Source organism: Ceratotherium simum, chromosome 4 (genome assembly GCF_057802395.1).
Source record: "Ceratotherium simum simum isolate JZ-2026a chromosome 4, ASM5780239v1, whole genome shotgun sequence".
Taxonomy (NCBI): domain Eukaryota; kingdom Metazoa; phylum Chordata; class Mammalia; order Perissodactyla; family Rhinocerotidae; genus Ceratotherium; species Ceratotherium simum.
Window position 1 is genome coordinate 40,861,126 of NC_141903.1, and position 24,231 is coordinate 40,885,356.

Consider the following 24,231-nt stretch of genomic DNA (forward strand, 5'->3'; position numbering starts at 1 on the left):
CTCCGCTCAAAACCAGCCTTGTGAGGAGGCCCCAATTTGATCGACAACAACCTCTAGTCCCTACTCCCGACCCCAACCCGGCTTCCACCTAGCACCCACCCGGCACTCGTTGCCGCCTCTCCCCGTTTGCCTTCCGGGTCCCCGGCCGCGGCGATATTCCGGTCTTGCGCAGTAGGCCACGAGCGCGAAGGGCGCGGCCCCGTTGCCATGGTAGCGGGCCGCCCGGATTTAGCGGGGACGGCGGGCTATATAGGGTCGGCGTCCTGTTGGGCTGCTGGGGCTTCGCGGAGCTAGGCAGGCGTGACTACAGCATGGGCTGAGGCGGCGGCGGCTGCCCGGACGAGGTCGACTGCGGGGCCAGGGGCGCGACACTGGTCCGGGACACTAAGACGTTTGGTTTGACGAGCGGGCGCGACCGAGGTTTTCTTGGGTCCCGGGGCCTGGTCTGTGGTCAACCGTGTTGCGGGAACCGCATATTTGACGGAGGCATAACAGGAAGTGTGAGGACCCCACCCAGGATGGATAGGTGACATGTGGTGAGGGAATCGTAAATTTTGGTGGTGATGGGAATGAGCGAGACAGCAAGGGGCTCGCTAAGTTCCGGTGCGGGCTGGGCCCTACAAGAATTCCCAAAGACAATCAGGGTCTGTGGAAAATATTCCTATCTTTTCTGTGTTTGTGTATTTTAAAGTATGAGTTTACTGTGGAAGTGCATTATCCAGCTTGAATAAATAAGGGTATAAATATTTAACTTTTTTTTTTTTTTTCTATGAAGAAGAAGCCGTCTTGAAAATGGAGATGTATGAAAGCCTTGGAAAAGTGGGAGAGGGAAGTTATGGAACAGTCATGAAGTGTAAACATAAGGAAACTGGGCAGATAGTGGCCATTAAGATATTTTATGAGAAACCAGAAAAATCTGTCAACAAAATTGCAACAAGGGAAATAAAGTTTCTGAAGGTTTGCTTCTTTTGCCTTAATTGCTTTCTGTAAGTCAAAAAAGAAATTGTTATGGAATAAAAAAATTACATAAGGATTATGTCAGTTAATACATGTATTAAGACATGTAACAGAAAAACAAGTGTGATATTCTTACTGTCTACATTTTGTAATTTTATAGTGATACAAGATATATGTCTTATGTATAATGTAACAAAAGCTATGTCAAATATTGCAAAATAGTTATTCAGAAATATCCAGGTACGTATAATACTTAATATAAATATCTGCTTTCTACAAGGCATTGTGCCAGATGCTGAGACTATAATGAGGTAAAACTGTACTTGCTCTTCAGGACTTTTATTATTTAATCAGAAAGACAGGAGGGCATATAAAAATAATACTGAATAAAAAGTGGCTCATAATAAATGCCAAGTGATTAACACAAAGTCCTGTTGGGTAGGGAAGGTTTCTTGGAGGAAATGGGGCATGAATTTGGCCTTAAAGGATGTGTAGAATTTAGGTAGGAGGGAGAAACTATTGTATTCTAGGGTAGGGGAACAGCATAAGCTCAGAGAGACTAAAGCAGGACAAAGGACAAAGAGCAGAGACATTTGCCTGTAGAGTTTCCTAGACAGAAGTAGAAAGAGGTGAGATTAGAGAAGTAAATTGTAGCTAGGTTTTAAAGTCTTGTCTTTTAGACTAAGGATTCAAAACTTGATTTTGTGAGAGATGGAGGGGTTTGAATTCAGAGTAGAGAAACTGTAAATATTAAGCTAGCACTATTTCTTAGAATAGATTGGAGCACTGAGAGAGTAAAAGTAGAGAGGTCTGTTATGAGTTTTATTCAAGAATCCTGGTAAATGTCAAGAGGGCCCTTGCTGGAACACAGCAATTTGAAAGGAAACTAAAATTAGAACCTAGTATATTGCAAAACAAGACATGAAAGAGTGTAGAAGGAAATAGAAGGGGAGGAGGCAAAGGTATCTTTGAGGTTCAGTGACTGCTATCATTGATGGAAACATGAAAGACCCCAAAGAGACATGGTTTGGGAACTAGTTCAGTTTTAGAAATGTTGAATTTGTGGTGACAGGAGTACAATTAAGTAAAGATGATGAGTAGGCTTTTAAAGATGGGGAACAATATCAGGAGAGATCAGGGCAGAAGATAGAATTTTGTGTAGATATGACAGGTCAACTCAGGGGAAAGAACTCATGAGTGTGAAGAAAGGAGCATTAACATTCCTTGAGGATTGGGTACAAAACCAGTGATTTAAAAAATATTTAAGTATATATATGTGTTTTATTGGAATTTATCTAGATGCTTTAAGGTTTATGACTTTGACAGTGTAGTCTAGATGTTTTACCTGGTGAAGAAAACAGATGCTCTTCTTGTTCATTTTTATCTGATACAAAATTAATATTCTTTCTTTCTAAGTCTATATTAGATATGATGGATCAATTTGCTTTCTAAATAGAAGAAATATTAGGTATCTGTGGATTGTTGGAACTGCTCTATATCTAGACAATGAAAAGGAAAGTTAAAGTCAGTGAAGATGTTATGATTTTGTGAGAGATACCAGTCCTTATTCTGATAACCTAAAACATAATACTATAAGGAAACTGTTGTGCACCGTAAGTGAAAATCTGCTTAGAAGGAGGCTTTTTCCCAGGCAATATCTTTTGCTTTTTCTTCAACTCTGTTCTGTTTAAGCTGATTATTTTTTTCTACGTAATCATTTTGTAAAAGTAACCAATATGTGGCAAGAACACAGAGATGAATTTGAAAATGTACTTTACTGTTAACAACTATTAGGCAGACTATTTTGAGACACCTTAACTGTTTACTCTCATTGATTTATTTCTTGTAAAATTTTTAGTTTGATCTAATCTAATTTCACAAGAGAGATTTCTTGGTTAGTTAACATTCTTAGTCTAAAAAGACTGCTATAATGACTTAATTTGAACTGAATTTTTGATCTGCTAGAATTTCATTAAATAAATTACAGTTAGAGTAATTAGTGAGAATATTTGTAGAAAAGTTGTCTAGTAATGAAGGAAAACAAAAGTAAACAACTTGAAAAGGGGCAACGGAGCATTTCTAGGGGTTTCATGGTTTATCTGAGAAAGTACCTGATTCCTTACCCCTGGTTAGATCTTCCCTAATGCTCATTAACTAACATTAACCCTTCACTGCTTTTGCCTTTAAAATAAAGACTGGACAGGAAAACAGTAATTTTCCTTAGTTGAAGGTTTAATGCAGTAGTGTCCAAAAGCAGTCAGTTCTTTGTGCTACTGCCAGTATGTTGTCACTGCAGCACTCTGGCATCTTGCCAACCAGGGAAATTGGGAGCAAAAATAGGAAAGGAATTTGGCGTTATATTTTGGCATGTTTTTCTATTAGTCATGTTTTAAGGACTTTGGTCTATGTATTAGTACAGATAAATGGAAAAATTGTTAGTATGCCATTGGAATAAAGGCAAATATTTTTTCATAAAAGTATAATTTTCTAATGAATTCAATGTTGAAAATATACTCCTTAATTTTTAGTCAAATGAATAAATATTTTTGGTAATTTGAAAAAGTTAAATATTTGAGAATCGTAATTAAGTCACTGTTAAAAAATAGAATAAAATTTTAAACCTCATTTATTTTCTAAGCTGGTACGTGCCATTTTTGAAATTATTTTAACAGTGATTATTACTACTCTAAAAAGGTGTTCTGTTGCTTAATAGAATATTACAGACAATGAACAAAAATGTACCCACAGATAATTGTATATTGATGTAAAGTTCCTATAGCTATAAATTGGTATTTCTCATATCTAAAAAGTTTCTAAATATTTTGATACTGTTTTGTTACAGTGTGATGAATTTATAATGTCCACCTGGAACTTATGTTTTGTTCTCAGGAGTTTAGAACCAAACTCAGAGAATAATTAATTTCTATAAATTCAGATCACATACTCAGTAGCATTGAAATCCATGCTCATTTGAAAACATAAGGACCTTTTAAATATAGCCACATACCAAGTTAAAGGATAGGAAGATATCTCTTAGCAGCATACCAAATTGCATTATAGTACAGTAACTCTAAAATTATTTTAATAAGCAATCAAATGCCAACTTGAAGTAACACATCTCCCTTTGTTGTATAAATATTGATTATGAAATAGATTAACATTTTCTTAAAATAGGAATGTAAGCAAATCAGTTGAGAAATTTTTGTTGAAATGTATGGAGGAAAAGCTGAGAATATTTCTACTTTTTAAAAAAAATGAGATGTTACATGTACAGATTATTGTGCATGAAATAATTTATTAAAAACCCATTTCTTTTGTCAATAGCAGTTTCATCATGAAAACCTGGTCAATCTGATTGAAGTTTTTAGACAGAAAAAGAAAATTCATTTGGTGTTTGAATTTATTGACCACACAGTATTAGATGAGTTACAACATTATTGTCATGGACTAGAGAGTAAACGACTTAGAAAATACCTCTTCCAGATCCTTCGAGCAATTGAGTATCTTCACAATAATAATGTAAGTGCTTCAGAGTAAGCAAAACTATAGGATGTATATGAATTGTAAGTGCCCTTTAAACAATGTTCTATTTATGTGAAGGTTGCTAAAATTATTTTTCTGTACAATATTAATTGACATCCTGAAAATGAGGTCACTACCTTACAATTTAGTTGCAGAACCGAAAAACATATTGAGCGCACGATAATTATAACTATAGGGCAGACCAAGTATGGGATGCTAAAGGAGATATCAATAATTTGGTATAGAGGAATCAACAGTCAACTGGGGCAGCTTTTATTAAAGAAAGTACATTAAAAAACATTAACAGTCAGGCTAGCTCAAACGAAGAGAGATTTGCAGGTAGGAACTGGAAACTAGGCCAGGGGAATGGCAAGTGAATGTGGATGACTTTAGGGAAAGATAGGAGAAATAGAGTGGCTGAAAAGTGTAGAACCTTGTCTTTTAACTTATGAAAAATCAAGAAAGGAAAGAAGATCAATTGTTCTGAGATTAAACACTAAAAAGTGTTGCCTTTAGCATTGCCTAGTAAGTGTTTAGCTTAGCAGGTTTTTATGGAGATATTTTGTTCCCAACATGAGCTCTGCTTTCTGGAAAGTTAGATAAATATTCTGGAAATAATATTTGAGTAAAATCCTCAAAAATAGTTTTATTAGTAATTGATATAGGCATAACATCTACATATCCCAGGCTTTATCAGATATCTTCTAATTTTCTGTCTTGCTAATAGTTCATCTCATTTTACAGCTTTGAAAAAGATGGTTGTGATAGCAACTGGAATTCAGATTATAATTTCCTTGCCAGCTGGACCCATGGGGTGGCAGTATAATGTAACAGTTAAGAACACGCAATCTGGGGCCAGCCCGGTAGCGTAGTGGTTAAATTCGTGTTCTCCGCTTCGGCCCTGGGTTGGCGGGGTCGGATCCTGGGCGCGTACCTACACACCACTCGTCAAGCCATGCTGTGGCAGGTGTCCCACATATAAAGTAGAGGAAGATTGGCATGGATGTTAGCCCAGGGCCAGTCTGCCTCAGCAAAAAGAGGAGGATTGGCAACAGATGTTAGCTCAGGGCTAATCTTCCTCACAAAAAAAAACAACAAAAAAAACAAAACCACAGTCTTTGGAATCAGACTGTCCTATGTTTTCACCCACCAGCTTACCTATGGATAACCACACAGCTTGTGCACTTCATAACTTGCACGATGAAAGGTGGCAGCCCCATTACTCTGTGGCCCCAGGAAAGTTATCTAACCTCTCTGTGCCTTATTTTTCTCATCTGTAAAATGAGAACTCTAGTGCCTCACAGGTTTTTTGTAAAGATCAAATTAGGTGGTAGGTATAAAGTATTTAGCACTGTGTCAGGCACATTTTAAGTGCTCAATAAATAGTGCTGGTAGGGAGTCAGGAATAGTGTTATCTGTCTCCCTATAGTGTCTGTCTATAGTAGACTTTAAAAATGTTTCTAGAATAAAGAGAGACACCAGTATGGGCTAGACTGGGAGTAGAATACTTCAAAGAGGAGGTAAAACTAAAGTAAGTAGAATTTTGAACTGTAGCTAGGATTTCACTAGAATAGAAGAGGAAATACTTTCACTTGGGGTACCACTGGGAGAATAGAGGTAGACCTGATCAAGGGACTTCAGAGAGTGGTGATAGTCATTTTACAGAGACCAGGTAAAGGGAGATAAGACTGCACAGGTGCCCTGGGGAGAGGTTTTCCAGAGCCTTGAAATTCACCCTGAAGAGTTTGGACTTTTTCCTGAGGAAACTGGGAAAGCATGGAAAGTTTTTGAGCATTGCTGAGTTTTATACAGGAAAAAACAAAACCTAAGCTTATTTTGGCAAGAGTAGAGAACAAGTATGGATAGAGACAGAGAGATCAGGTGAGAGGCTATTGTGACAGTCTGGATATGAAGTGTGAAGGCTTGGACTAGGATAGTGGTAACGGTAAGGAGAGGAAGGATGGCAGGGGAGAGGATGGAAAGACTTAAAAAGAGAAATGACAGGATTTGGGAAATAATTAGATATGAGAGGGATGCAAACAAGGAGAAATGAAAGATAATTACAAGATTTTTAATTTGAGAGCAGGAGAATTATGGTACCATTAGCAGTAACTGAGTTTAGAAGGGGGAATTGCTTTTAGATATATTGATATATTTTAAGGGACAGTTTCTAAGTAAAAATAGTGGTTAACCAATTATCTAACATGGCCTTAGGAAGTTGTCAGAACTGGATATACAAATTGGGAAACCTTCCTCGTAGAGACTATGGTTGCACAGGTAAGGATGGATCACTCTCCAAGGGACAGAGAGAAAAATAAAAGGTAGTTCTCAGCACCAAGTGTGGAATAATCTCCATGGGGGTGTGGGGGGCAGCAGAGAAAGAGGCCTAGAGAGAAGCACGTGCATTCTTTTATTTTCTTGGTCTTCTCTAGGACCTGGAGTAAAATTATCCCTGTCCCTCACTCCGCAGAATGTTGTAAAGTTAGTTACCTTTGAGAATTAAGGCAACCATGAATGAAGCAGCTCATTAGAATAAATATTACTATACTTGTTATCTGGATATCTGGGTTCTGGACCTGATGATTTAAGATTATCTTCATGTTAACAAAACTCAAGAAAGAAAAACTTTATTTTCCTAATATCTCCAAATTTCAGATGATTGGGCTTTTATATAACTGAAATGTTTGAGATATTGTCTACCGTGATACCCTATGTTCCTTTTAATAAGAATTCATGAAGTCAAATACAGTTCAGTACCAGAAAAAGCTTTTTATCTGAGAAGTATTTGTTTACCTTCTTTTGTTTAATAATGAAAATATATTTACTTTTGTATATTGGCTTCTAGGCAGCTCAAATAAAAATTTAATGTTCAGTTGCAGTAACTAGTTAATTATAGGAATCGAATTGATCTTTTTAATTCTGTTTTTTTTTAATTTAAAACTTTGATCTGGTTATTATTATAAGCCTCTTCAAAACCATTTTGGAAGGAGTCAGAGTCTAAATGCAAATATTTGGCCACTTATGGGGGATAAATGGTTGTTTATTCCCTCATTCATTTATTCAACAAATATTTGTTAAGCATCCTTCAGTAGCAAATATTGATCGTAGTAGGTGCTGAGGATGCAGCTTTGAGTAAAAGACTTGCCTCCTACACTTATGGAGCTTGTTAAATTTTATCCAATTTTTGGTAAACTTTATGAATTCTGAGTAATTCTGATTAATACCTAAGAACTGTCAATTTCCCTTAGCTCCAGCCCCACCCCCTACTCTCCAAAGCCCTGCTTCCCTAAATTTAGCCCATTTTTGCATATTTTCTTGAATATTTTGTGTAACTCTGCTTTTGGGTTTTTAAATTCTTAGTCTTCCAAACAAAGAATTATTATTATTTGAATAATATTATTGTTAACATTTTAATATTATTTAATATATTTTAATATATTGTTAATATTTTGCTATATGTGCTTCATCTATTTTGTTTTCTGAAGTATTTTAAAGTAAATTATAAACCTGATGTTTTATCTCTAAATACTTTACTATGTATGTCTTTAAAAACCACATTTTCATATGTAATTTCAGAATCATTTTTACATCTGCACAATTAACAATAATTCCTTAATATCATCTAATGCCAAATTCATTTTGAAATTTACCCAATTGTTCCTAAAATGTTTTTTACAGCTAATTTATTAAAATCAGGATCCAATCAAGGACTACACTTTCCGTTTGGTTTTTAGGGCATATAGGGAATTCCCAATCTTGCCATCTACCTCAGACATCCTTATTCAGTCTCTTTTTGGAGGGTATTGGCTTATTTTTTCATATACACATTAGCATTTAATTGTATAACTTTTTTTTTTTTTTTTTTTAAAGATTTTATTTATTCATTTTTTTCCCCCCAAAGCCCCAGCAGATAGTTGTATGTCATAGGTTCACATCCTTCTAGTTGCTGTACGTGGGACTCGGCCTCGCGCTGGACGGAGAAGTGGTGCCTTGGGGCGCGCCCGGGATCCGAACCCGGGCCGCCAGCATCAGAGCGCGCGCACTTAACCGCTAAGCCACGGAGCCGGCCCTAATTGTATAACTTTTGATTGGAAAGTTTATTAAATGAAGCTCTAGGTGGTTTAGAACCAGGCTCTCTGAGGCTGCTGTAGAGGATATGGAAATTTGAACTCTCTTAGGTGGATGTTTAAATTCAAGCAAATAAGGCTATATAGAGCAGAGGTAGTATAAATCAGATTGTAATATGGAGTTTTATGTAGTTCTGGAGCATTCCACTATAAAGTAAAGGAGAATCAAACTCATTGTTTGAATCCAAAGTCTGATGGTTTACACTATATATGAAAATTAACTCAAAATGGATCAAAGACCTAAATGTGAGAGCGAAAACTATAAAACTCCTAGAAGAAAACACAGGTGAAAATCGGTGTGACTGTGTATTAGGCAATAGTTCTTCAGATATGACACCAAAAGCAAAAGCAATCAAAGAAAAAATAGACAAATTAGGCTTCATCAAAATTTAAAACTTTTGTGCATCAAAGGACACTATCAAGAAAGTAAAAAGACATTCCACAGAATGGGAGAAAATATTTGCAAATCATATATCTGATAAGCATCTAGTATCCAGGATATATAAAATGCAAGCCAACAATAAAAAGACAACCCAATTTGAAAATGGACAAAGGACTTGAATAGACATTTCTCCAAAGAAGATATACAAATGGCTGATAGTACATGACATGATGCTCAATATCATTAGTTATTATGGAAATGCAAATCAAAATCACAATGAAATACAGCTTCACACCCAGTAGGCTGGCTGTAACTTTAAAAACAGACAATAATGAATGTTGGCAAGAAAGTGGAGAAGTGGAAAACCTCTCTGCTGGTGGTAATATAAAATGGTGCAGCTGCTGTGGAAAACAGTTTGGCAGTTCTTCAAAAAGTTAAACATAGAATTACCATATAACCCAGCAATTCTACCCCTACGTAGCCACCCAAGAAGATTGAAAACATATTTTCACATAAAAACCTGCACAGGAATATTCATAGCAGCATTCTTCATAATAGCCAAAAATTGGAAACAACTCAAATGTATATCAGCTGATGAATGGATAAACAAAATGAGGTATATCCATACAACGGCATTTATTTAGCCAACAAAAAGGAATGAAGAACTGATACGTGCTACAACATGAATGAACCTTGAAAACATTACATTAGATGAAAAAAGTCAGATGCAAAAGACCACTTAGTATAAATTCCAGTTAAATATCCAGAAGAGGCAAATTCATATTTGTATATCTTATTAATATTTGTAAATCTTATTAAATATTTGCAAAAATGTGTTTCTTTAGTTCTTTAGACATAGTTTCCTTTAACTTTGAACATATTTAAAATAGCTGATTATAGTCTTTGTCTAGCAAGTTCAATGTTTCTTATTGACTGGTTTTCTTTCCTGTGTATGGGTCATACTTTTTCTTTGCATACCTTTTTTTTTTTTGAAATTTGGAATTTTTTCTTGAAAACTGGACATTTAAAATAGCATAATGTGGCATCTCTGGAAATCAGAGTTTCCCATCTCTCAGGGTTTGTTGTTGTTGCTGTTTGTTGTAGTGGCTGTTTGTTTAGTTACTTTTCTCAACTAATTCTGTAAAGTTTATGTTCTTCATCATGTGTGACCACTGAAATCTCTGCCCAGTTAGCTTAGTGGTTAGCCAATGACTGGACAGAGATTTCCTTAAATGCCTGAAACCAGTAAATCTCTCAGCCTTATTTACTGAGGGGCTCTCTCTGTGTGTTGGGATATGCCTACAATGTTTAAGCAGGCAGTTTACAACTCTGCCTTAGCCTTACCTTTATGCTTGAGCAGAGCCTCCAAGTCAGCCAGAGGTGAGAGCTTAGGACTGTCTCAGATCCTTCCTGGGCATGTGCACAGCTCTGCCTGTGGCCTTCTTGATTCTCCAGGAATATGTTGGAGCTCTTCAAACCCTTAATGGACATCTCACTCCTAGCCTTTCTTTTTAAGTATTTTGGTCAGCTCTTGTTTGACAGCTGCCTCAGGTGGCTATAATATTACGTAGTAGCTGCTAATTATTTCTGACAAAGGCCCCAGGAGAAAGGCTGTTTGCACTGGGCAAGCTCTGAGTTAGGTCAGATAAAGACAAGTCTTCTAGTGGGATTTTCCAGTGACCTGCTTGACAGGTCAGATAATGACAGTTGGGAATGGGGCTTTGGAAGAGATAGAACCCTGTTCTACACCCTGCGTAGGCTGCTAGGCCACTGTTTTTCACCATGATTTGGGGGCTATTGGTTTACAAAGCTACCAGGAGTTTGCCAAACTGTTTTCCAAAGTGGCTGTACCATTTTATTTACATCGTCGCCAACAATATATTCCAGTTTTTCCACATCCTCTCCTGTATTTGTTGTTGTCTTTTTGATTATAGCTATTCTAGTGGGTGTGAAGTGGTATCTTTTTTTTTTTTTCTGAGAAGTAAAACTGTCTTTATTCACAAATGTAGAAAATTTTCTATGTAGAAAATCCTACGAAATCTACAACAAAGTTAACAGAACTAATTTGCAAGTTTATCAAGGTAGTAGGATACAAGATCAACATACCAAAATTAATTGTATTTCTATATATTAGCAACAAGCAATCAGAAATTCAAATAAAAAATACCATTGCAACAGAATAAAAAATATAAAATACTTAGGGAAAATCTGACAAAAGATATACAAGACCTATACACCGAAAACTGCTAAACGTTGATGAGAGAAATTAAAGACGACCTAAACAAATAGACAGAAATACTGTTTTTATGGAGGTCTCAATGTGATAGTGGAGGACCAAGGAGGGTGTCATCAAAACAGAATTTTAAAAGGTGGGATTCAGGGGCTGGCCCGGTGGTGTAGCCGTTAAGTGCGCGCACTCTGCTGCGGTGGCCCAGGGTTTGGATCCCGAGCGTGCACCCACGCACCGCTTGTCAAGCCATGCTGTGGTGGCTTGCCATACAAAGTAGAGGAAGATGGGCATGGATGTTAGCCCAGGGTCAGTCTTCCTCAGCAAAGAGAGGAGGATTGGCGACAGATGTTAGCTCAGGGCTAATCTTCCTCATGAAAAAAATAAAAAAGGTGGGATTCAGAGAGTGCTTTGTTCTCAAGGATAACAAAATTCCACATGTAGTCATGGTGTTAGTTGTTGAAAAGACTGAGAATATTAGGGTATCAACCGGGTGGATCTTTCTGCCACATGTTTAGAGCTCTGAGGAGGAGGGCAATGGATGTGTGGTGGACAGAATGTGTGAAGTGGTGTCTTAATGTGCTTTTCCATGTCTATTTTTGCTCACGTTATATCTTCAGATCTTGGCATACTGCCTGGCACATAGTAGTCACTCAATAACAGTTGTGAAAGAAAAAAGGATTAATATAGTTTTATAGATGGTACCCTTAAGGTGGCTCATTACCCTAAGTTAGTTTTTTGGCCATTTTTGGAGGGAGACTGGGGCAAGAGCCAATCCCAAAGATTTATAGCAGTAAGTTGTGTAAACAAGGAAAGATCCCAGATTTCTGTCACTGAGATATTTTCACTTGTGCTATGATACTTTGCTGGTGATGAGAATATGCTTTGTTCATTTGATAAAGTTTTTAAATGCCGCCTTTGTTTTAGGCACTATACTGGGCACTGGTGATATAGCTTGAATAAGACATACATACATCTTGCCCTCGTGGAACTTACAGTCTGGTGGGAGTTACAAACAAATAAACAGGCAATTAATAATATATCATGATAAAAGCTGTGCTGGGGGAAGTGCAGAATAATGTGAGAACATATAGAAAGAACATCTAATGCAAACATCTAAGCTGAGACCTGAGGAAATAGTTGGCCAGGCAAAGTGTTCTAAGCAGTTGGAACAGCATCAGCAAATGCACAGAGAAGAGACAAACCCCACAAAATTGGGAAACTAATATTCTATAGGCTAGGGAAGGGAGGTTGAGAAGATGAGCAGGGGCCAAATCTTTCAAGGCCTTACAAGCCATTTTTAGGAGTTTCAAATTTGTCCTGTGGATGGGGAATCCTGGAAGGATGTTAAGCTGAGAAGTGACATGATCACACATGTAATTTTAAAATAGTACTGTGACTTCATTGTAGACAGTGGATTGGAGGGGATCGAAGTGAATTCAGGGAGACTAGTTGGTAGTATAGTAAATTTAGTGGAGAACTGAGAGGACTTGAACTAGGGAAAGAAGTAGATAGGTTAAGAGAGTATGAGGACTGGGCCGACCCCATGGCTTAGCGGTTAAGTGTGCGCGCTCCGCTACTGGCGGCCTGGGTTTGGAGCCCAGGCGAGCACCAACGCACCGCTTCTCCAGCCATGCTGAGGCTGTGTCCCACGTACAGCAACTAGAAGGCTGTGCAACTATGACATACAACTATCTACTGGGGCTTTGGGGAAAAAAAGGAGGAGGATTGGCAATAGATGTTAGCTCAGAGCTGGTCTTCCTCAGCAAAAAGAGGAGGATTAGCATGAATGTTAGCTCAGGGCTGATCTTCCTCACAAAAAAAATAAATTAAAAAAAAAGAGAGTATGAGGACTAAGGGAGAAAAATCCTTGGTTTCTAGCTTGAGCCATGGGGTCAATGTTGGTTCCACTCACTGAGCTAAAGGACTATTGAGAACGAATATGTTTGGGAGAGAAGATGACGCATTTAATTTTGGATTTTCTGGGTTTGTAGGGTATGTGGGTCAGCCTTGTGGGACTTCTTGTGGACTTCCACTCCTTGTCGAAACCAGGAGAGATATCTTGGTTAGAGATAGAAATTTGGAAATCATCAGTATATGGATAGTTACTAAAGCTATAAGGGTAGATGAGATTGAGATGGAGCAGCCAATAGGTGGGAAGAAGCCCAAGAGAGTATGGTGTCCCCACAACCAAGTGAAGAAAGAAAAGAAAAAGAAAAAAAGACTAGATGAGATTGCCCAGGAAACATGACGTATGAGAAGAGAAAGCCTAAGACCAGAACCCTACATTTAAGAGACAGAGAAAGAGGAACTGCTGCAGAGATAGAAGGAGACTGGGAGAGTTTTAGGTCCCAGAAATCAGGAATGGGGGAGTGGTTGGCAACATTTTTACAGTAAGATATCAAGTAAGATATGTATTGAGGAGTGTCTATTGGATGTAGCAATAACGAAGTTGTTGATGACCTTGGCTAGGGCAGTTTAATGGAACGTGGGAGCAGAAGACAGATTACATTACCATGAGGGATGAATGAGTGGTCAGAAAATAAAGACTGAGTAAAGATAACGTCTTCAAGAGGTTTAGCTGTGAAGGAAAGAGAGAAAAGGCAGTACCTGGAGTGTGACATGGAGTTAAAGGAAAGTTAAACTTTTTTCGTTAAGTTCTTTTGATTACTTTTCCTTTTAGGAATGTGATTTACCTTTCCAGTATTAAGTCCGTTTTCTTGTCTTCATTTCATTTTGAGATGATGGATGGGGCAAGAAATGAAAAGATATTACTATTCGCATTATGTAGTTAATCCTTTGCATGTAGTCAGAAAATAGCTTTATTGTCTTAATTAGCTAGATTTTCTCTGTGTAATTTTTGAGACATTCTCTAGATAATGAAACTTCATTTTAATGTATTGTATCTTCTGTTTGTTTTTTAGATCATTCATCGAGATATAAAACCTGAGAATATTTTAGTATCCCAGTCAGGAATTACTAAGCTCTGTGATTTTGGTTTTGCACGAACGCTAGCAGCTCCTGGGGACATTTATACAGACTATGTGGCCACACGCTGGTATAGAGCTCCAGAATTAGTATTAAAAGATACCTCTTATGGAAAGTAGGTATATTTTGGGATCCTGCCTGGCCTTTCCTAGCTATTTCTTTTTTCTCTTGGTGTGTCCATTACCCCTACTACTAACACCCTCTGTCTTCTGTATCTGGGTTGGGGCTAAGAAAGGGACACCTCTAAATAGAACTGAGAGACCCAGAGGCACCTGCCCTGCTGGCTATTGATGTTGCCCCAGCCCCAGGAGACCTATGCAGACATCCCTCAGGCTGTATCCATGCTTGCTTTAAGCTGTGCCCCACCCTTGGCAGAGTTGCCTCCTCTGCTTATCTTGAGCCTCTACATTTTGCAAAGATTTTAAAATCGTTTACCTCACTCTACCAGTGTTAGCATAGGAATTGCCAAGTTTCCTATTTCCTGGAATATGGCACCCTCTTTGCAAAGATTGGCAATAATAATTTTTACATTGTACTGTTCTAGATACCTCAGAAAGTAGCATGGTCTCATTCTATTGTGGAATAGTAGAAACAGTATGTGAGACAGCAGTCTAATATACAAATAACAAATCCTGAAGAAGAGAAAGGGACCAAGTTGTACAACTTAGTACAAGAAATGGGGGGCGAGGGGGGTAAATTCTCACATGCTTTTTCTAGAAACCATTATTCTGTTTTTATAATAATATCTAACATTAGTGAGTATTTACTTTATGCCAGAAACTGTTCTAAATGCTTTACATGCATTAAATCATTCAATTTTCACAACAACCCTGTGGTGAAGGTGCTGTTATTATCATCTCCACTTTGAATAAGAGAACACTAAGACACAGAAAGTAAACTAGTTTGCCTGAAGTCGCTCCAGAGTACATTTTCAACTGTGCTTACCACTGATTGCCCTACACAGACTCTCTGTGCCTCAGTTACTTTATCTGTACAATGGAAATAATGATAGGACCAGCTTTATAGGTTTGTTGTGAGAATTCAATGATTTAATGAGTGAAAAAGATTAAAATATAGTAAGTGCTCAATAATGTAGCCTCCATAAGATCTCTCTATGTCTCAGTTTTACCCTCTTCATAATGTAGCTTAAATTTCTTTTCTGATGAAACACCTAATCCCTATCCCTTGCCCCCAAATCATATCCCCTTCTAAACCCTCTTATACGTTATCTGTAAATTTTGTGCCAGTTAATATTTAATATGGCCTAGTTCTACTCTAGCTCTTTTTTTTATACTTCTTGCTGAAAGATAAGTTCCTTGAGGACAGGTATAATCTCTTGTACTCCACAGAGCCAAAGTTGGTGCCTTGCACATGGTAAGTTTGGATTCTGTGAGGCTTTATATTGTGTTTGAAATATATTTGCTAGTGAGTCTTTTTAAAAAATCTTTTTATTGCAAAGCAAAACATAGTACAAGAAAAGCTCACACAACAAATGTACAGCTCTACCAACAGATCAAAAAATAGAAGTTTGCTGGCCACCCCACAAGACTGTCCATGTGTCCTATTCTAATACACCACCTTCCTTCCCTCAAAAGTAACCATGGTATTCACTTTTATTATACTAATCAGTTCCTTGCATTTCTTTGTAGTTTTATCACCCAAAAGTACATCTACTTAGTTTAATCTAGCCTTTTTTATGACAGCTTTTTTGAGATATGATTCACATACCGTAAAATTCACTCAAAGTGTAAAATTCAGTGGTTTTTAGTATATTCACAGAGTTGTGCAGTCATCACTATAATCAACTTTAGAACATTTTTATCACCCCAAAAAGAAACCCTATACCCATTAGCAGTCACTCCCCATTTCCTCCCAACCCCTCTAGTCCTAGGCAGCCATGAGTCTACTTTCATTCTCTATGGATTTGCCTATTCTGGACATTTCATGTAAATGGAATTATGCAATATCTTGTCCTTTGGGTCTGACTTCTCTCACTTAACATGCTGTTTTCAAGGTTCATCCATGTTGTAACATGTGTCAGTACTTCATTTCTTTTTATGGCTAATTACCATTTTATGGACATACCATATTTTATTTACTCATTCATTAGTTGGTGGACATTTTGGTTGTTTCCACTTTTTGGCTATTATGAATAATACTGCTGTGAACATTTGTGTGCACGTTTTAGTGTGGACATGTGTCTTCATTTGTTTTGGGTATATACTTAGGAATTGGAATTGTATGTCATATGGTGCCTCTATGTTTAATCTTCTGAGGAACTGCCAGACTGTTCTCCAAAGTGTCTGCATCATTTTACATTCCCCCTGGCAGAGTATGAGGGTTCCAATTTCTCTACATCCTTGCCAACACTCGTTATTACCATTTTTTATAGCATTCCTAGCCTTTCTTTTTTAAATAAATATTTTATTTTGGAATAATTTTAGATTTATAGAAAATTTGCAAAGATAGTACAGGATTCCTGTATAGCCCTCACCCAATTTCTGCTTTCTTTAATGTTATAATCTTACATTACTGTGGTATAGTTGTCAAAACTAGTTTTCCCTTTTTTATTTAAATAAGATTTGATATGTTTTTAAAGTCTCTTTTAAACTACAGGAATTTCCTCTGTCCCTTTCTTTTTCATACAACTTAACTGTTGAAGAACCCAGACCAACGCTAACAGTCTGAATTTTGTTGATTACATACTCAAACAGTGGAGTTCAACGTGTTTCTCTGTCCTTTATATTTTGTGCAAATTGGCAGCTGGATCCAGAGGCTGGATTAGTCTGAGGTTTAATCCCTTAAGCAAAACTATAGGCAGTATTGTCTTCTTTCATCAGAAGACACAGAAGTCTGAATGTTTCTCTTTTTGTAATGTTAGTAGCCATTGATGATTAATCGCTAGATTTATCACTTCACTGGGGTTTGCAAAATGGTAGTATTTTAATTTTATCATTTCTTTTTTATTTATTACTTATAATACTTTTATAAAGGGACAGTTCCCCTCATCTACTATTTGGTTACCCAGAGATATAGTTCATATTGAGAAGGCAGGGTATATGCTTGATTTATCAATTTTCAAGATGAATTGTCTCCCAGGGTGACCTCCAAAGGTGATCAATTAATTTCATAAAAATATCATTATGAACTCATGGACTTAAACATACTTATTGGGTCTCAATGCATTGCAGTTATTATTGAAGTTCAAAATTTTCCATCTATGGCCAATGGAAGCCTTTTCAAGTTGGCTCCTGAGTCCTTTTAACATGACCTAGTATATAGTCTTTGATAGTTTCCTTGCTACCCAACTGACAAGATGTTCTAGGCTCATCTTTTACATTTTTTTGCCCCAGACCTGGCATCAGCCATTTACCAAGAAGCCCAGGTATCTTTATGTGGGAAATGGTATTTTAAGACCACAATATGTGATGGATGGCTATATCTGTACATATGGCTGTGTGTGTATATATATCATGTAATTATACTGATACTTCCAATTCAAATTCAGGGCTACAAGGTTTTTACTTAACTTATGTATTACTTATGTACAGTAGTACCCCCTTATCTGTGAGAGATATGTTCTAAGACCCCTAGTGGACGCCTGAAATAGTACTGAATCCTATGCAATTGTTCCTAGATATCCAAGGGGGATTGGTTCTGGGACTCCCCTCCCCTGCGGATACCAAAATCTGTGGATGCTCAGGTCCCTTAGTCAGCCTTCTGTATGTTGCAGAGTATGAGGGTTACAATTTCTCTGCATCCTCACCAACACTTGTTATTATCTGACTTTTGGATTCTAGTCATCCAAATGAGTGTGAAGTGTTATCATGTTGTGGATTTGATTTGCATTTCCTTGATGACTAACAATTTTGAGCATCTTTTCTTGTATTTATTGGCCATTTATATATCTTCCTTGGAGAAATGTCTGTTCAGATCCTTTGCTCATTTTTAAACTGAATTGGCTTCTTTTTTCTTTTGCTTGAGGAAGATTGGCAGTAAGCTAACATCTGTACCAATCCTCTATTTTTTGTATGTGGGTCACTGCCACTGCGTGGCTTTTGACAAGTGGTGTAGGTCCATACCCAGGATCTGAACCCGTGAACCCAGGCCGCTGAAGCAGGCTGCGTCCAACTTACCCACTATGCCACCAGGCCGGGCCCCTAAATTGGATTGGCTTTTTATTGAGTTGTAAGAATTCTTTGTATACTCTAGATACAAATTCATTATCAGATATATATTTGCAAATATTTTCTCTCATTCTGTAGGTTGTCTCTTCATTTTCTTGATGGTGTGCTTTGAGGCACAGAAGTTTTGAATTTTGTTGAAGTCCAATTTATCTGTTTTTTTCATTTGTTGTTTATGCTTTTGGTGTCATATTTAAGAATCTTTTGCCAAATCTAACGTCATGAATATTTATCCCTATGTTTTCTTCTAAGAGTTTTATAGTTTTAGTTCTTACATTTAAGTCTTTGATCCATTTTGAGTTAATTTTTGTAGATGGTGTAAGGTAAGGGTGTAACTTCATTCTTATGCATGTAGTTATCTAGTTGTCCCAGTATCATTTGTTGAAGAGAATATTTTTCCCCTTTGAATGGTCTTGGCACCCTTGTTGAAAATCAGTTGACCATAGTATAAGGGTTTATTTCTGGACTTTCAGTTCTGTTCCATTGATCTATATGTCTATCCTTGTTCTAGAACCACACTGTCTTGATTATCATTGCTTTGTAGTAAGTTTGAAATCAGAAGGTGTGAGTCCTCCAACTTTGTTCTTTTTTAAGACTGTTTTGGCTATTCTGGGTCCTTTGGAATTCCATATGAATTTTAGGATCTGCTTGAAAATTTTTTTGCAAAATAGACAGCTAGGATTCTGATAGGGATTGCATTGAATCTGTAGATCAGTTTGGAGAGTATTGCCATCTGAGCTTTTGCAATGTTAAATCTGCTAATCTATGAACATAGGATGTTTTTCCATTTATTTACATCTTTAATTTCTTTCAACAATGTTTTGTAGTTTTCAGAGCATACATTTTGCACCTCTTTTGTTACATTTATTCCTAGGTATTTTATTCTTTTTGATGTTATTGTGAATGGAATTTTTTTTAATTCATTTTCATATTGTGCATAGCAAGTATAAAAAATACAAAATATTTTTGTATATTGATTTTGTATCCTGTAACCTTGCAGAACTTATTTGTTCTAATAATTGTGTAGTGGATTCCTTAGGACTATCTGTTTACAAGATCATGTCGTCTGTGAATAGAGATAATTTTACTTTTTCTTTTCTGGTCTGGATGCCTTCTATTTCTTTTTCTTACCTAATTTCTCTGGCCAGAACCTACAGCATAATGTTGAATAGAAGTGGTGAGAGCAGATATCCTTGTCTTGTTCCTAATCTTAGAGGAAAAGCATCCAATCTTTTACTGTTAAGTATGACGTTAGTTGTAGGTTTTTCATAGATGCCCTTTATCAGGTTCACAGAGTTTCCTTTTATTCCTAGTTTGTTGAGAATTTTTATCATGAAAGGTTGTTGATCAAAGGCTTTTTCTTCACCTATTTAGATGATCATATGAATTTTGTTTTTTAATCTATTGATATAATTTTTACATTAATTGATTTTTGCATGTTGAACCAACCTGTGTTCCTGGGATAAATCCCATTTGATCGTGGTATATAATTCTTTGTTTGTGTTCCTGGATTCAGTTTGCTAGATTTTGTTGAGAATTTTTGTGTCCATATTCATAAGAGATATTAGTAAGAGATATTGGTCTATAGATTTCTTGTCTATTGATATTTTTGTCTGATTTTGGTATCAGGATTGTACCGGTCTCTAAAAATGAGTTGGGAACTATTCTTTTCTCTTCTATTGTTTGAAAGAGTTTGTGAAGAATTGGTATTAGTTCTTTAAATGTTTGGTAGAATTCAGCAGTGATGCCATCTGGGCCTGAGTTTTCCTTTGTGTCTAGTTTTTTGATTACTAATTTAATTTTTTCACTTGATATAGGTTTATTTAGATTATCTATTTCTTTTTGAGCCAATTTCAGTAGTTTGCATTTTTCTAGGAAACTGTCCATTTAATCTAAGTTATCAGATTTGTTGGTGTACAATTGTTCATTGTATTCTTTTATAATCCTTTTTATTTTTGTAAGGTTGGTAGTAATGTTACATCTTTCGTTTCTGATTCTAATAATTTGAGTCTTCTCTCTTTTTTCTTAGTCATTCTAGCTAAATGTCAATTTTGTTGATCTTTACAAAGAACTAGCTTTTGTTTTCATTGATTTTCTCTATTTTTAAAAATTCTCTATTTCATTAATTTTCTTTTTCTTTTTAAAATTTTTTTGGTGAGGAAGATTGGCCCTGAGCTAACATCTGTGCCAGTCTTCCTCTATTTGGTATGTGGGTTGCTGCCATAGCAGGGCTGGTGAGTGGTGTAGGTCCATACCTGGGATCTGAACCCGAGAACCCCGGGCCGCCGAAGCGGAGTGCGCGAACTTAACCACTACGCCACTAGGCCGGCCCCATATTTCATTAATTTTCACTCTAATCTTTATTATATTCTTTCTTCTGCTTGCTGTAGTTTTAGTTTGCTTTTCTTTTTCCAGTGTCTTAAGGTGGAAAGTTAGGTTATAGATTTGGTATCTTTCTTCTTTCTAAGTGTTGTTTTTTGTGTGTGTGTGTGTGTGAGGAAGATCAGCCTTGAGCTAACATCCATGCCAATTCCCCTCTTTTTTTGCTGAGGAAGACTGGCCCTGGGCTAACATCCATGCCCATCTTCCTCCACTTTTATATGGGATGCCGCCATAGCATGGCCTGACAAACAGTGCATCGGTGCACACCTGGGATCCGAACCTGGGCGGCCAGCAGCGGAGTGCATGTACTTAATCACTGTGCCACTGGGCTGGCCCCTAAGTCTTCTTTCTTAATATAGGCATTTACGGTTATAAATTTTGCTCTAAGCACTGCTTTACCTGCATCCCATAAATTTTGTTATGTGTCTTTATTTTCATTTATCTCAAAGAACTTTCTGTTTTCTCTTTTGATTTATTCTTTGACATATTGGTTGTTTAGTAGTGTGCTGTTTAATGTCCAGATACTTGTGAATTTCCTAAAATTTTCCTGTTATTTATATCTAATTTTATTCCATTATGATAGGAGAATATACTTTGTATCATTTTGGTTCTTTTAAATTTATTGAGTCTTGTTTATGGTCTACCATATGGTCTATCCTGGAGAATGTTCCATGTGACTTGAGAGAATATATATTCTGTTATTGGATGGAATATTCTGTAGATGTCTATTAGGTCTAATTGGTTTATAGTGTTGTTCAAGTCTTCCAGTTCCTTTTTGATCTTCTGTCTAGTTGTTCTAGATTTGTTTATAATTGTTATAGCTTTCTGATGAATTGACTCTTTTATCATGATAAAATGACCCTCTTTATGTCTAGTAACATTTTTTGTTTGAAGTCTACTTTGTCTGATATTATTATAGCCACTCCAGCTTTCTTCTGGTTGTTGTTTGCATGATGTTTCTTTTTCATTCCTTTTATTTTCAATCTATTTGTATCTTTGAATATAAGTTGTGTCTCCTGTAAACAGCATATAGTTGAATCATGTTTTTTTTTTTTTAAATTCAGGCTGACAATCTCTGCCTTTTGATTGGATTTTTAATCTATTTACATTTAATGTTATTATTGATATAGTTGGATTTACATCTACCATTTTACTTTATTTGTGTTTCTCATGTTTTTCCCCCTCTGTTCCTACTGCTTTCTTTTTTCATTTCATGAATATTTTGTAATGTATTAACTTAATTTCTTTAATGATTTTTTTTTTACTATCGTTTTTGAGAGTTTTTTGTAGTGGTTGCTCTCCTGTTTAGTGTATACACCTTAAATTATCAGAATCAGCTTCAGATTTATACTAGCTTAATTCCAGTGATATATACATAGAAAAGTTATTCTTATATAGCTTTTCTTATATTCCTATATTCCTATATTTCTTATATAGCTATTCTTATATTCCCTTTTCTCTCCTTTTGTGATATTTTTGCTCTACGTATTACATCTATTAATGTTATAAACCCAACAATACATTGTTATAATGATTACTTTACCATCTATAGTCATTTCCATAGCCAAATACAATTTTTCTCCCTCCTACCTTCTTTTTGCTGTTGTTGGCAAATATGTTGCACATATATTACATTTCTACATGTTATAGGCCCAACAATATATTACATGCATATTATTTTATAATTGCTTTTAAAATCAATCAAGAGACTAAAGGAGAAAGATATGAATTTATGCTGTCTTTTATAACAACAAAAGTACCTTTACTTCTGCTCATTGTTTTTCATGTGGATTTGAATTACTGTCTGAGGTCACTTGTTTTCAGCCTGAAGAACTTCTTTTAGTATTTCCTGTTAGACAGGAGTGTTAGGAACAAATTCTCTCAGTTTTTGTTTATCTAGGGAAGTCTTTATTTTGCCTTCATTTTTTAAAGATAACTTTGCTGGATATAGGATTTTTGGTTAATTTTTTTGTTGAGGATATCGAATATGTTGTATCACTGCCTTTTGGCCTACATTGTTTCTATTGAGAAGTCAGCTGTTGTCTTATGGAGATTTCTCTGTAAGTGACGAGTTATTTTTCCCTTACCATTTTTAAGATTTTCTCCTTGTCTTTGACTTTTGGCATTTTACCTATGATGTGTCTGTGGATCTCTTTGCATTTATCTTACTTGGAGTTTATTGAGCTTCTTGGTTATTGTTTTTCAATAAATTTGGGCCATTTTCATCCATTATTTCTTCTATTATTTTTTCTTCTCCTTTCTGTCTCTCCTCTCCTTTTGGTAGTCCCATTTATGTATGTTGGTGTACTTAATGGTGTCCTATGTCTGAGGCTCTGTTAATTTTTTTTTTTTGTTCTTTTTTTCTCTCTATTCTTTGGCTTGAATAATCTCTATTGATCTATCTTCAAGTTCACAAAATCTTTCTTCTGCCTTTTCAAATATGTGAGCCTCTCTGATGAATTTTTAAATTTCAGTTATTGTGCTTTTCAACTCTAGAATTTCCACTTGGTTATTTTTTTTAAATAACTTCTGTTTCTTTATTGATGTTCTCTATTTGATGTGACATTGTCATCATATCTTCCTTTATTAATGCTTTCCTTTAGTTCTGTGAATATTTGTAATGGTTATTTTGAAGTATTTTTTTGCTAAATCCAACATCTGTTTAGTGTTACAGGCAGTTTGTACTGCCTCCTTTTTTTCTGGTGTATGGGTCATACCTCACAGGTTTCTTTACATGTCTCATAATTTTTTTGTTGGAACCTGAACATTTTACATAAAATATTGTAGCAACTCCTGATTGCTCCCCCCCACCCCAGGATTTATTATTGTTATTTATTTGTTTATATTATAGTGACTGGATGGATTATTTTAGGGAAGTCTGTCCTCTCACACCCCCCCAGTGTTAAGTCTCTGTAGTTGCTCCTCAGAGAGGCACAGCTATGAGTAGGCGCATAGTCACTCTGGGATGATGGTGGTATCAGTAGGTTTATCTTTCTGTCTTTCCCTGACCATGCCTAGCTATTAAACGCCACTAAATTGATGGCTGATTGCTCTATTGTTTTCAACATTGCCCTAGGGCTTAAAATAAATTAAAGTCCTTTCAAGGAATAGTTTCTGTAGTCGGTATTTACCACTTGTTCTGACCCCAGGAGGGCTCCTCCCAATTGTTTTATTTTCTGTTTCTTTCCTGCAAACTAGCTGGCCTATAGTCTAGGCGGTGTCTTCATTAAATCCATGAAATCTCTTCCCAATTGCCTTTTACTACATCCTCCACTGTTCTTAAGAGCACCCTTAAGTTTGAACTTCTCCACACTCTGTTGCAAATGAAGTCAATTCCTTTGGAAGAGATTAGAAGCTGTCTGTTTTATGGTCTGCTTCTTCTCCCAGGCAAAATCTCTGAGCCAGGCTTCCCGACCTGGGATGGGTTAATGGCAATCTTCTCTCTAAGTGACATTCCTGCTC

General features: G+C 36.4%; 1 protein-coding gene across 1 annotated transcript in view; it reads left to right on the plus strand.

Annotated features, from left to right (window-relative positions):
• The first annotated feature begins 225 nt into the window (after positions 1–225).
• The window catches only part of CDKL3 (cyclin dependent kinase like 3), a 117,218-nt gene continuing 93,212 nt past the window's right edge, over positions 226–24,231 (plus strand). Inside the window, exons 1-4 of the mRNA XM_087429801.1 lie at positions 226–536; positions 776–957; positions 4,282–4,476; positions 14,140–14,318. Coding sequence (XP_087285927.1) covers positions 793–957; positions 4,282–4,476; positions 14,140–14,318 — 539 coding nt within the window. The 5' untranslated portion in view covers positions 226–536; positions 776–792. The remainder of the gene's footprint in view (positions 537–775; positions 958–4,281; positions 4,477–14,139; positions 14,319–24,231) is intronic.